Source organism: Chaetodon trifascialis, chromosome 17, assembly GCF_039877785.1.
Source record: "Chaetodon trifascialis isolate fChaTrf1 chromosome 17, fChaTrf1.hap1, whole genome shotgun sequence".
Lineage (NCBI taxonomy): Eukaryota > Metazoa > Chordata > Actinopteri > Chaetodontiformes > Chaetodontidae > Chaetodon > Chaetodon trifascialis.
This window is the reverse complement of record NC_092072.1, coordinates 19126334-19140774: the sequence shown is the minus strand read 5'-3', so window position 1 is coordinate 19140774 and position 14441 is coordinate 19126334. Positions and strand designations below refer to the sequence as shown.

The window sequence follows — 14441 nt, the reverse complement described above, 5'->3', positions numbered from 1 at the left end:
AGAATATATACAACAATCAAAATCATCCAATCAAGTTCAACCAGTGCCGTCCAGAAGGTCAGAATCTTAACTGCTAGATTTGTAATTGATTAATCCAAACAAATAAGTAACTCAACACAAGGAAGGAAATCTTGTGCATTGAAATGATTAAAAACAAAAAATTTCAACCATCATTACATTTATCATAACGATGGTAAATGTGAGAATTCATCATGAAATAAACAGTTTTTTAAGGTCATATCGCACATTCCCTTCTGCCTATATGCCTTTGTAAAATCCCAACTTTGCTGATATCAGTTCAAAACATTTCCTGAATCCTGTCGAAATGCATGTTCCTGGATGTTTGCACATGAATTTCCAATGTGTAACATTATCATAATGTGCTGGTTTGAGCTAACATTGAATTTGACCACCTCTGGCATGTCGCCATCTATCAAAGGCTTCCTGGCATAGATTACTTCACAAGGTCACCGCTTTTAGCCATAAAAAACCAAATATTATGCATTACTATGAGCTAGGCTGTGTGCAGACACCCATCTAAGTCATGCAACCCTTACACAGGCTACACACAATTCCACCAGCAGCTGGAGATGGTCAGAGAGACAAAGGAGAGCGATGCTTTTCTCTCCCTCTTCATGTTTTCCTTTAACAGTGAGTTATACAGCTGTCTCCCTCAACTATCTAGGTCATCAATTAGGAAGCAGGAGGGGGAAAAAAAACAGCAATTTGATTATACACCTCACCTATATCTCTGCTGCTTTTTGTTCAGAAAGCGAGTGCTTATTAGGAGGCTTCTGCCAATTCCTGGGTGAGGGATTTGAGAGGCAAGCTTTAGTGATTCGCTCTAATGCAGTAACTGACTGCTGGGTTTTTATCCAGGCCGGGCTGAACTCCAGCACATCACAGTTACTGCATGTTCCTTCAACTTTTCTAATTACCACAAGACCTGTGACTGGATGTGATCATATGGGATCCCATTCAGCCCTTGTTTCAACTTAAATACAATGCCCCACTGTGCTAATTCCAGCCCCGTCTTTAAAAAGGGAATAAGTGGCCTCCTGCAAAGTTCTGACCTTGGACTGATGAATATGTATGAATATGTCCACCTTCACACTGTGTGCTTTTTGATGCTGACTCGGGTACATTTGCACGCTTTGTACATCACCTGAAACATTTCAATACCTCCAGTGAAATTCACACGCTAATTAAGTGCAAATATATTGAGTCGGACATGAGTTGTTGGGTCAGGAAAATTAGATTTAAAGTTATCTAAGCAAACAAGATAGGTCCTGCCTCTGATGCATTCAAGTTTACAAAAGGATCATCAAAGCAGACAGCGCTACCGGTGTGAACAAAGGGTGTCAGGAAATGCTTTAAATGTGCTGAGTTTAACCAATGTCCTGCGCATCCATCATTTCCACCTGGATAGAGCCTTGATCACTGAGCTGTGGAGTCTCTTGAACAATGATTTGCAGAGCCAGATCACACAGCCGACTTCCCTCTGTGTTACTACACCTTTGTGCACCCGTTCCACCTTTCTGACAGGTTGTGTATTGGACAACATGTCCGAGATGTTTGTATGGATGCTTCCGTCCTCGGTCTGCCAATAGTGTTCTGCACGCCGATGGCGAGAATCGCCTGAACAAGGAGAAAAGCTGTGTTTCTGATTAAGAACAAAGCACTACTGTGTTGCTTTGAATATGAGTGTAGGAGCCATATCAACTGTGCATACATGGGCATCAGGCAGAGAGCATAAAGGAGCAAATTTACAGGAATGGAAAAATTACACAGCCCGTGAAACAGTAATTGATGCAAACATGAATTTATTCTGCAGCTTGTTTGAATTTCTGTGAAAGCAGGGATACGGTTACACGCTGGCTTGTTTTTGAGCTGAGGAAAGAGCAAGCGCTGTGTTTCCTTTAGATGATAGCACAGTGGCATTTGTTGTAGTGGAGTATCTAAAACAGAAAAACCAGATCACATCACATAATTTGATCTTTCTGTCATTCTAAACAAACATGAACTAAAGGCTCATGAAAATGAAAAGATGTAATGTTTATTAGAAGAGTATGCTTTTTTATTATTTACAGTACCATAACACTATAAAATGAATAAAAAACACCCTGAGCGGTGACACTACCATTCAGACACTGATCTTGCAACTGTCTCCTAGAAATGACATTTATATATCGCTGATCTGTTTTGCCTATTAGGTTTTGATAAGAAATGGTATTCTTGCCTGGACTGTGTTTTTTCCATTCACATAAGTGAGGTGACTGGGGTGGATGGTGGGTGTAAAGCGCAGGACTTGGACACGCGAGAGGGTTCGCTCCCTGAGTCCTGATTCTGGTTACGTTTAGGATGCAACAACACTTAAAGTTACAGAAAAGTTCACGGGTTTGGTGAAAGTCAGAGTCATTTTTTTCTGTGAATCTAGAGCATGATGTTTCTCTTTAGCCAAGAGTGTCTGAGCACAACCAGAAGAAAGTCTAATAATGCAGTTGCATTGTGTTAATAAAACCATATTTCAGGTGGTTTTTATGTTTCTCTCAAAATGAGTTTGCTGTTGATTATATATAAACAGAATTTCTAGGAGACAGGGTTGATCTTAATGCTCTGTCTAGTTTTGAATTTATCGTAAGGAGGGTTCATAGGACACCTTTTGTGTGTCCTACCCAGCTATGGGTATAACTTTACCATTTGTTCACATTCTAGGCACACGCTGTCTTGAGCCACTTCAGACGGTATTATAGATAACACATTGACATGATGTAATGGTATTTGTTTGACACTATTTTAAGTTCCTGACTATTTAAAAAGAGATCATGCAGATTTGCTTCATATTTGTCTGACTAATGCCAGTAAATGTCAGAGTGTCTTAATCTGGACATTTTACCACACCACTACCCAGCAGAGGCACACACACGTCTCTTCAGGATATGGACAATCCTCCAACTATATGAGTCTTACTGAACACATAACTGTAATCCCTGCTGTTTATCAGAAATCAAAATCTGTCTGACTCCTGCTGTGATTGATGCATGGGGCTTTGCTAATGCTTTAGTTATCACGAGGGATTATGTGATTTATGAAAACCTGCCTGGGCTCCTGTACCAGTTCATGTCGTTAGACTGTGTGAGAGGATTGTGCTGTTGCTGTCTGTAATCACCAGAAGAAAAGCTGATGTGTTTAATCACAGGTTGTCGCTTGCTGCTGTGTTGTGATGTTAGTTGCACAAAAAAATGAAATACAAATGAAATACAAAGAAGAAGCTTTTACTGAAAATATACAAAAACAGAGTATTTGAATTGTTGCACCATTTTCACCTGAATCAAAAATGCATCGAGATCAGAAAGACAGTGGACAAAAGTAGAGAAAGAATGTATGATTAATCACAGTTAAGTTGAAGGGGGTGTAGGGGGAGGGTGGCAGAGGGAGGGGGAGCTCTGAGATCTTTTCATCATTTGCTGAATGTAATACTGCGAGCCTGGTGAAAGGTGTGCTTACAGAGAGCCAGTGCGGAGTGATTGTGCTGAGGACAGCAGGACAGGAACGACAGCCGAAGGATAAATCACTGCTCCCAGTGCAGAGAAAAGCCACAGTCTGAACTGGAAATAAACCAGTGGGACTCCTTATGCCCCGCTAATGGCCTGCAGTGCTTTCTGCCAAAAGATGCTTTCTGAGAGAGGGCCCACAGATCCGGCAAATGTACAGATGATGTATGCGCTTGATAGCGCATCCTTGTCCAAAAGGTGGGATATTTTTAGTGCTTGAGTAGGAGTGACATTATGTGTCATACTCTTAAATCATGATCTAAATTCTTAGACTCTCTCATTGTAGACAAGGTTTCAATTAAATCTCACCCTTTTCTAAAAAAGCTACCGGGTGGGCATCTGTAAGACATCACTTGCTCACTGAGCTTGATCCATTCCACAATTTAACTACACCATACAACACCATAATATCATCACTCTTGCCAATACTTTAGTCTAAAGTCTAAAAATTCATCAGCTCCATTTTATCACAGGGAATCAGCAGCCTGGAACCTGCTGCACGGCGTCCTTGCCCGCTTAATTTTGATAAAAAGCTATGTTTGTGGAGGATGGATTTAACCTCTCGCCACATGCTCCTAAATGGCTATTTGGAAAATGTCTGTGCCACTTCAATGCCAGAAGCCAAAAGGTGATGCTCGCAGCTCAGGAGGAAACCCATTCAAGTCAGACCGATCACTCTTGCCATTGCTACCTGTCAGATGGAACAAATTGAATTTGTCTTCCTTCGGTGGCTTGTTGGAGCTCTAAACAGCGTATTAGTGGCTCTACTTATCAAAGCTGTCAAAGCAAATCTGTTTAGCTGTGAACCTAGGAGACTCAGATCAGCCTCCAGATGACACTACACAGCCCTCACTTCTCACCGAAAATTTATTTCAGCTCTTCATCAGAGTGCATGTCTATACCTGGTGAGAATAATGACTCAGTTTGTCAAAGTTAAAGCAAAGCCACCCGGGAAGCTTTGACTTGATTATTAGCAGATAGAAAGACATTTAGATGTCTATGTTATGTTAATGCTTTGAGGTTCATATAACTGTTGTTTCAACAGCCTTTTTCACTTCCTCTTTCAGGTCCTAACTGCACAGTGAAATCTGGTCATTGACATGCAGTTGAAACAATGGCTACACAAGCTAGCATCTAAAGCTAACATTAGATGCAGTATAACTTTCACATACTGCTCGTGCCATTGAAGTTTACATGAGTGTGAGCATGTAGGCTAATATGAAGTATGTATGAGAGATCAGTGTCTGCACTGCTTGGTTATTGTGGTGCTAATGAGGACAGAAATAATAATATGGCTTCCTACATTCATAGTCTGGCAATCCAACAATGTTATTGATCCTTAACAATCTTGTTTCAGTTTCATTGCAAGCAAACTGTCAAAAATAGTAAATCTGCTATAATTTCGCTGGAAAATCCACAAAAGGGATGTCACTTATCAGCCATGCTAGCAGCACAGCTCTATGCAATGTGTACAGCAATGTTAGCAATGTGGATAACTCAGTCCGCCATATTGTTCCAGAATGAAATGTCTCAACCCCTCCTGGATGGATAGCCATATTTTTTTTACATTCTTTTTTATTTATTTTCTTGCATACATTTGTGTTTTCTCAGAATTAACTGCAATAACTTTGGTAATCCCCGGACTAATCATCCAATGCCATCATCAGATCAACATTTTCATGCTTTGGTTCATTCCCATTGGCCTCATTTGTACTTTGTGTTAAGTGCTAGTTAGTGACTGCTAGCATGCTAACATGCTTAACTAAAATAGTGGTAAACAGTATACCTGTAACACATCAGCATGCTACCATTGTTGCTATGAGCATGTATTCATGGTCTCATTAGATATTTTAGCTTATTACACTTGGCGTCATGGTGCTTTAGTACAGCCTCACTGAGCATGGCTGTAGACTGTGTTCAGACTACCAACCATCAAATCAATTCATATTGGGCATAACTGAGCAGTGTGGCATGATCTTTATCGGAATAGTTGAATGCATTAACAAAAACCTCTATAAAACGGATGATTTCCTGTTCATTGTTTCCTCCTTTCTTTCTCACCCAGTCAAATTCCCAGTGCTCACGAGTTTTAATCTTTCAGTGACAATTATTTCAAATTAGAGAGTGTTGACTGCAGATGTTATTTTCACAGAGCTAACGCTGCTGTACGGTGGGTCTTAGAAGCTGAAATCTACTGTTAAATAAAATACTGGGTGTGGACTAACATAAAACCTGGTACATAGCTGATTTTTAAACCTGCATTTTAAACCGACGTTGCTATTATTTTACTATGCCACTGTGTCATCAAAATGAGTGATTTTGAACAGAAAAACAGATTTGGGGAAAAGTAAACCCAAATGCACCTCCAAAGATTTGTTGGTTCAGTGTTTGACTCCGGTGCTGCGTTTCCTCCCTGCTGTCCTCTCCATCCGCATACTGCAGGTTACTGCTGTCTTTCCCCCTGGAGGGCTGAGGTGAAAACTTGAGTGATGTCCCCATCTAAGAGCGGCCCTCTCACTTTTACACCAGCCTCCCCATTGAGCTCCCAGCGGGAAATCCCTGTCATGCATCGAGCGTGTGGCTCCTATAAATGCTGTTGCCGGTTAAGGCCCCTTCGTGGCGGGCGAGTCTGAAGTGCTGTCAGAGGTGGCAACAGTGTTATCGCTCAAAACAGCTTCATGTGGAGGTCATCGTGAAGCTGACTGTCTAGGACTCCATACATGTGACTTATGTGCCGCTTTGCAATCGCACTCTCACCCTACAAGCTATTATTTTTCCTGAAAAAAAAAAAAAAAAGAACTTGAAAAAGACCTAGAAGGACATGTATATACCAAGTATCACAAGAAATCCATTGCACACTCAAGAAAATGAAATCCATCATGAGATAATTCCTTTGAATCATATATTCATAAATATTCATTGACAAATTAATATACCGAGACATCAAAGCGTCATTGACCAAGGTCAGTGTACCAGAGAGGTGTGTGTATGAGGGAGGAGTGTGAGAATTAGATTGTAACATTTCAAAAGCTTAAACAATTCTTCAGACACGAGGTAACATCCCTAATATAGTTCTACCCCAGATCTGTCAGCCAACACTCTTCCTGTACGCCGCCTTCCAGATATGCTACATCTAATAACATAAAGCATCAACAAAAAGTGTCAAGTGGCTGTTGTAAGGAATTTAAATCAAAACCAGAGTGACTGTAGTTGGCTTCATTATCTATAAATAACACAATCTAAAATTCTCTATCTGCGCACATCACATTCTTGGAGAAGTCTCTGGTGGTGGTACAATAGCACTTACTTTAGGAAACTGCTTGACTGGTATTAAAACTTTCTGGCCCAGTTTCATGTTCTTGTTGATGACGACATCGATGAACTTCTCTTCTTCCTTCCCCTCATCTTTCTGAATTTTTTCAATCTCTGAAAAGACAGGAGAAGAAAAGCAATCAGTCGATGTTGACAAGCAGCAAATACACAAGGCTGGAAAATGACTGCGGCGGGACGGAAACTAATGAATAGATGCATCACCACTTAAAGGAACAGTTTAACATTTTGGGAAATATGCTTATTTGCTTTCTTTCCAAGAGAGATAAGATCAATAACACTCTCGGTTCTGTGTGTTATGTACGGAGATGGAGTCAGGCCATGGCTATCCTAGCTTAGCATAAATATAAGATAAGATAAGATAAGATAAGATAAGATAAGATAAGATAAGATAAGATAAGATAAGATAAGATAAGATAAGATAAGATAAGATTAGATAAGACATAATTTTATTGATTCCACACCGGGGAAATAAATATAAAGACTCAAAGCAGTCAGCATAGGTTCAGAAATATGGAGAGTGATATTTCATAACCACTCCTTGACTTTTCTGTCCATCCAGCACTCTCTTGCTGTATCTTTGGCTACTGGCCAGATGGGCACAGGGTTCTTTACAGGCACTATGGTACCAAACATGGCCAAGATTCATCTCATCTAGGTGTTGTAACTCCACAAACTGAAGTTTTCACATGTTTGTTCTTGCACAGGTTTGATAGTATCTGATGGAAGATGGAAGCTTAATTTTTTGGCTGATAAATGACTTCAATAATTAACAAATGATCATAATTGTTACTAGTAGTAATGGTAAATTCCTGCAGATATGATCAAGCTTTTTAAGCCTCGAAAACAAAACCCATCAATTCTGTTTCCATATAAAAAGAATGCTACATCCCTTCAGCATCATTCATCTCACCTACTGGCTGAGTCTGGATCACCATAATACTTTGTAATGTGAGCAAAGGTACCAATTTACTCGTACATAAAAAAAATATGGGAAGGACACTGGAGCTTGCACCTCCAGGCAACCAAAAATACTGTCTGTCACGCTTCCTCTTATGGGAGAGGTAGACTTTGATGTATTTGGAGATGTAACCTTGAACGTTTAATCAGATGGATAACATCTGTGTTTCAGTGCCAGGAAAATGGTTTTGCAGCGAGGGCAGCTGAGAGGAGCGAAGAGGCTATGACAAAGACTTGAGGCTAAAAGCCCGGCAGGGGAAAGGGTGAGGCAGAGGGCGAACTCCATCACAGATTTATTTCTCCAGTTCAAAATGATTTTTTCAATGGAAATAAATAACATTCAAAGGGAGCGGCTATGATGTTTTAGCTTTACAGTTTACATTTTAATACAGACTTTGAAGACTAGCTCAGAGATTCAGGCAAAATAAGCCCTGTTTCAATCTGGAGACATGATAAACTCAAACATGTTCACATGTTCAAACACAGCACGAGCAGATATACCACATCCCCATTTTTCAATTACGCCAGGTCAGAAATTAGCTGAGCATATCAGCACTGCAAACCAGAAACTAAAATACCAATTGTAATTTCTCAACAAAGCTCTGCAGTATTACATCGGCAGAATGTAATTAAAACCCTTGATATGAGTTTTAACGGGGATAAAAGAAGTATCAGTGAGATGGAGATATCTTTAAGCTTCAGTTTATCCCAGGGGGGGCAGAGAGTGCACACGTTCTGAGAAAAGACAACATTAATATTAATGCATCGCCTAGCAACATGCCAAGACAGAGTTTCCTCCTTCCACCAGGCGTTGTCCTCAAAACATTCAGGCTCTGATGTGCAGGGAGATTGTGACTGAGATTGTGTTTCAATTTCAAATCGTTTAATTTCTTTTTCTTTACAGCAGCTTACAGCACAATTTTTCCGACATGTCCACAAAGAAACTTTTACGTCCCAAGTCCAAATAAAGCCCAACAGGGCCCAGCGATCAATCAGCAGGTGTAATAAGCAGCAACCCTGCAGCTTCCAATGAGCTCACCCTCTGAACAGAGTCAGCTCGTGTGAATTAACCACGCTTCTTTCATTCTGTCGTTCAGTTTACTAGGGTGGAAATACAGCCATGTGAACTGAGACCCGCGTCCACCTCCCAGTCATTACCAAGTGTTCAAAAGAAAGACTTTCAAAACGTCCACCACTGACACAAGCGCAGCGCGCCTGTTGTTTTCTTTTTTCCCTTCCAGTTCTATGTGACTCCTCTCCTCGGGCTGCAAATGGATGGTGAATAGCGGGATATTCTAATTTGGCCATTTGAGAGGCACAACACAGACCTTCAGCAAATCAGCAGCTGAGAATCGTGGAACTTGAAAAACATCAGTGGAAGCCTCGTTCTTGATTGTTATGGTTGCCATTCCTTTATGTGAATATGCCTTTTTGCTTCAGTGTTGACTTGTGCAATGTGAGGAATGAAAGAAATGTAATGGTTTGATGGAGCTTTTAACGCCAGTGAGACCTAAATGGAATGAATGACTTCAATATTCAATCCTGAAGTTGTCCTTAAGGTATTTTATGTTTGACTTGATGGGCTGTGGAGGAGCCCCCGGCCTTCAGTACATGTAGTTTGGTATGTACATCTACTCCCCCTTGATGAGGGCTGCTGCTGCTGCTGAAACATGTTGACATTTCCTGTGGCTCGAGAGCAGCTCAATTCTTTTCATTCTTTTACTTCCACTCGAGTCTTGGTGGAGTTTCAGAGTTGCAAAATACTTGAATAGAACTGGTATTAAAAGGATAGTTTTCAGACAACTTGGGTATTATATTGCTCATTTGGCCATCATTTGGGAATATGATGACATCACTACAAATACATACAACACTTTACGCAATGATTGACCAGGTGAAAAGTGTGTTGTGTTTGAGTTTCTCCCTCAAGTATTTTTATTCTTCACTCTCCTACTTTTCATTTGTACAACAGAGGCCAAAACCATGTCTGCCTTCAATGTGCGACAGTTGAAGAGTGTGTGCCATTATCCTCAATTGTTCTCGCCCCCCTGCGATCGGCTGGTGACCGGTCCAGGGTGTACCCCGCCTCTCGCCTGTTGACAGCCGAGATAGGCTCCGACCCCCCCGCGACCCCGAAAGGGACAAGCGGCATAGAAAATGGATGGATGGATGGATGGATGGATGTTCTCGCCCCTGTCGAGAACAACAGTTTTCCACCTGGCCTTGAAGTGTGGCCATTCATGAGGGCACTTTTGCTGACAACACGTTATTTTAAGCACATGCCAACCTTAAAGGCCAGTACAATGAAGAAACGACCTATGGAAGACACTGGAATTATCCTTTACTCTTTGCTAGGTCACACCACTTTGAAGCCTGAGAAAAAAAGGATGGAAGGCTACACTGTGAGTGTTGCATTTGCAGCTGCGCTAAGCTGCATGGTTCAAATCAAACTGGAGGAATAAAAATTATTCAGCTGCTCTTCAGTGATATCAGAACAAACATGTTTCAGGAGCAACAGCCCTCATCAGGGGGTAAAGGATGTACATGCATATTCAACTACATGTGGGGCAAGTGGCTCCTCCAGACCACACAGAGCTGAGAGTCAAACGTAACTGAAGAAAGTCTTCAAAATTTCAATATTTCATTCATTTATTCTATTTGAATCACTGAGGAGCTAAGACAGTTTAAAAACTTTTTCATTTGTTGCTTAGCTTCACAAGCCAACAGTGTTTTTGAATGTCAGATCATCAGAGTCAAGAACATGGCGAGTACAACTACTAAACTAACTGCTGTCATAAAGAAATGATCCTTTAAGCAGAGAGCACAAACAGAGCCGCCCTCTCTCCAACTTATTCTCCCAGGGCTCTACTTGTTTTGTTTTGTTTTATGTTACTCCTGCATCAAATGTGTCAACTTTACAACCTTTGCACACATAAAAAATATATTTACAGTGCAGAAAGCATGTGTGCTTGTGTGATGGCACCTGACAAAAGGACACCCCAGCTGTCCGCTCTTCTATTAGAAATGGATTCACTTAAAAGCAGCTCGGTGATTTAGGCCTCCCCATTTAAAATTCATAAGATGGGTAGATTTTGTGGGATTATGCATGACTTCAGCCGCGTGCTGGAGAGTGGAGTTGACAACAGAGGCAATTGGGTCATTAAGTCTACCAGTTTCATGTTGAGGGGTGAGATGCTCGTAAATACAGTATCTGCACATCAGGTGTATCCCTTGTTACCAGACAAGACGGACGGGAGATTCACAACTACATGAAGGGAACCATGTTTCACTTTTCTTTCCAATCTGTGATGCAAAAAGAATAAATGTTTCTTTCTTGTTTTTGTAATGTACTGGTTTGTTGGGATGCTCATGTTCACTCATTCAGCTGCAGGATAACCCAAATGCACTGGGCGGAAGGCAGAGAACACCAATCTATTAACAGACAACACTACTGGGAATAACTGCTTTACACTGCAATATAAGGCTATGTTTACTTTGAATTATCCTACTTTCATTTCCCATAACTGATTACCAATAATATCAAGGTGGTAAGAGCCAGAGTTGCTTTAATTTAAATGAGAAAAATAGCATTGGGTCAGCAGTTCTTCAATAAGGCAGTGTGGGTGCCCTTAGTGGTGCCACTTTGGTAAACAATGTGTGTGAAGCAAAAGTTCACAGCTAACAAATATAATGAGAAGTACATTCTCCCTGGTGTATGCAATGATTCAAACACTAATTATCCAAGACCCCATAGTGGCTTTGGATGTTCAAGGGCAGCGTGACACTACTTTGTGGCTCAAACTTTGAATTAACTCGACACAGACTTTGAATTATAGATCTTCTGACACCTTTTAATGCTTTGAGTGAAAGCTGTGGGTGAGACTGAGGCAGCATGGAAATGAACGAGGGCCCGGCCAGTGTTTTCTTTCACAGAGTGAGTGGAGCCATACGCATAACCCCATATCTCAGTCCAATTTAGTGGAACTGACTCATGCTCCAGAATTAATTGTACATAAAACTGTTTCATGCCACATTTTTTTTTATTTCAGTGGCTCATCCTACAGGTATTTATCTAACTGCGGTATTCATCTAACTATGGTACCCCCGGGCAGAGCGTGCTTCTCACAGAAGCCTTTTAGCCGCAAGAAAAAGAGACAGGAGTTACAGCCACCTTTATGGGCTAATCACAGACACTCCTTTGGTCCTACATGATGCGATAAATATTTGATATTTCAAAAGAGCACCATGGTATGGTATCTTTTACTGTGTTTGAAGTCAACTGTTATGCGTTGAGTTACATTTGTTAAGTCTATGCAATGCTGGTTGCCTTTATCATAAAATACCAGCACAACTCACAATGTTTCTGTTTTCATTTTGTACTTTATGAACGTTATTAGTGTTTGCACCGCTCTTTATTTCAACACAGCCCCGGCAACATGCACCTGCATAGAGAAGCTTAGCTCTCGCTGTGTTTCCTTGCGTAAATAATTGAATTGGAAATTGGAAGACAGTGAGTTTCTCTTCTGCTCCAGCAAGCGTCTGAGGCAATAAAAATAAATCTTGTCTAAATAGCACAATGGTAGTTTATCGGCAGCTTTCCGCCACTTCCTTCATGCAACTGATGCTGTACGCCGCTGTCTGCCGCAGACAGACTCATTATTTTGTTGTTTTGCAATTACAGGTCAAATGAATGAAATGCTCAAACGGGAATGTCACATCATTATTCTCATTTACCAGTTTCTACATAGCAGAACATGCTTATATAAACCCAATCAGAGGACACTGAGGTCACTCAGAAAGTTGAAATATTCAAACTGAGACATAAGAAAATTCAAGATGGGAGCTTTTTAACAAGACCAAATGTAGCCTACTGTACACGTTCAAAGGCTCAGCAGCTCAAAGTGAATGGAGTTCAACGTTCAAGTCTGCTTTTCAACACTGATTGTTGCTTATTTGATCCTTAATATTTCATGCGAGACAAATGAGGTTTTGTTGAACTGTGGCAAAAGCAGCTGTTGTGATTTAAATGCAAAAACAGAAAGTAACATTAGCACAAGTAGAAAAGAGCCACTTGAACTTCACATTAACCAAGATAAGCAACTGGTCACACCAGACCAAGCAGCTTCAGGGTGCAACCACTGGCAAAGCCCCCGAGAATACTGAAATGAGCAGTGCTTTATTGTTTATTTTTGAAACTTTTCAATGTAATTTTAATTTGGAAGACCAAGATTATTTCCTCTTTTAAAGGTTATACAGAAAAAATTGATGATCTCTTCACTGTTGTACCATTCACATCCTTTGTCATAACATAGGGCAACCAAGTTATCGTCCACTAAATCTAAATAGTGAAATCCAGACTGTCTCGACATCATGAGGCCAAAACGCTGCCATTTCCCAGTCTCAATAAATTAGGACAAACTACGCTGCTCTGGACATTTTTTATGTTTGTTGCTTCATCCCATAAAAACTGCAGTAGACTGACTGACTGCCGAGGCTTTCGAGCAGTATGGTCAGTGCCAGAAACAGTTTGCCCCACACGCATTTCATGTGTGCTACCAGTGTGACCACACACATTTAGCGTGAATCATGGTGTCAAGGCTGTGACCCTTGAAAGAGAAACGCTAACGCTCAAAAAAAAAAAAAAAGCCTCGATTCGCCCCTGTCCTGAAATCTCAATTTCACTCTGGCTCCTCCATTGCCTTGACAAGGTCAGGCTGGCAGCAGGAATTCGTCTCGCCCTCTAATCTGGAGATTACATTCTCGGCGGCCAGGCAAGGCCCTCCCTCCTTTCCCTTCCCTTTCTGCCTCTCTCCCTGCAACCCTGCCAGCCTGGCTCTCTACTGCGAGGTAACGAGCCAAGACCCGCTTACAGTGTAGAGATAATGTCCACGGATTAAGACAGAGAGCCCCTCGAGTGGTGCCTCTTTCATTTCAGTATCCGGCCTGTGAAGCATCATAAATATATCCAGCCAGTCAGGGACTCTACTCTGTGGATCTCTGTGGAAGTCAAACTCACATGATCTTAATCCGCCAAACTCAGTGGTAATGGCTGGAGCATTAGATAAATACAAAAGAACATTCTCACTGCAAAAATCATGAGATCTTCAGGAATGCTCTTGTCACCCTCGGGGTGAGTCACGAATTTAAAATGGTTCTGTAAGAACATTAAAGTTCCCTAAAGAACCCCTCGGGTGGCAGGGTTGTTCAAAGTGCACATGTTTGTTTTTTAGGGCCTTTGAGGGCTCAACTTGCCTCAAAGATGCCAGGATTGCTGCAGGCTTCTACCTCATGTGACAGGATTCCATCTACTTTAGGCCGGTGTTGTTTGCTTATCATTAGGATAGTTGCAGGGTGCATTTATTTTGGCACCTGTTCATTTAAAGACTTGTGCGCAAGCAGATTATCAAAGTGTTCTCAACATGCCAAAGGATTTTGCTTTACAAATCTGCCCTCATCCATGAAATCATGAGCAGCTGCGTTAAATAGTTAAGTGTAATAGACGGAGGTTTTATAGGATAAAACATCAACAGTGAGTGTTGTGCAAGTTTCCAGAGTTGTACGTGTTGTGTGTGGTATTACTTGAGGTCACATGTTGTT

General features: G+C 41.1%; 1 protein-coding gene across 2 annotated transcripts in view; it reads right to left on the bottom strand.

Moving 5' to 3' along the window:
* khdrbs3 (KH domain containing, RNA binding, signal transduction associated 3) overlaps positions 1 to 14441 on the bottom strand; it is a 111677-nt gene that overhangs the window by 59631 nt on the left and 37605 nt on the right. For both annotated transcript variants that reach the window (XR_011603240.1, XM_070985296.1), the window contains exon 2: positions 6862 to 6980. Coding sequence is in view for 1 of the 2 variants with exons in the window: in XM_070985296.1 (XP_070841397.1) it covers positions 6862 to 6980 (119 nt within the window). In the remaining variant the exon portion in view is untranslated. The remainder of the gene's footprint in view (positions 1 to 6861; positions 6981 to 14441) is intronic.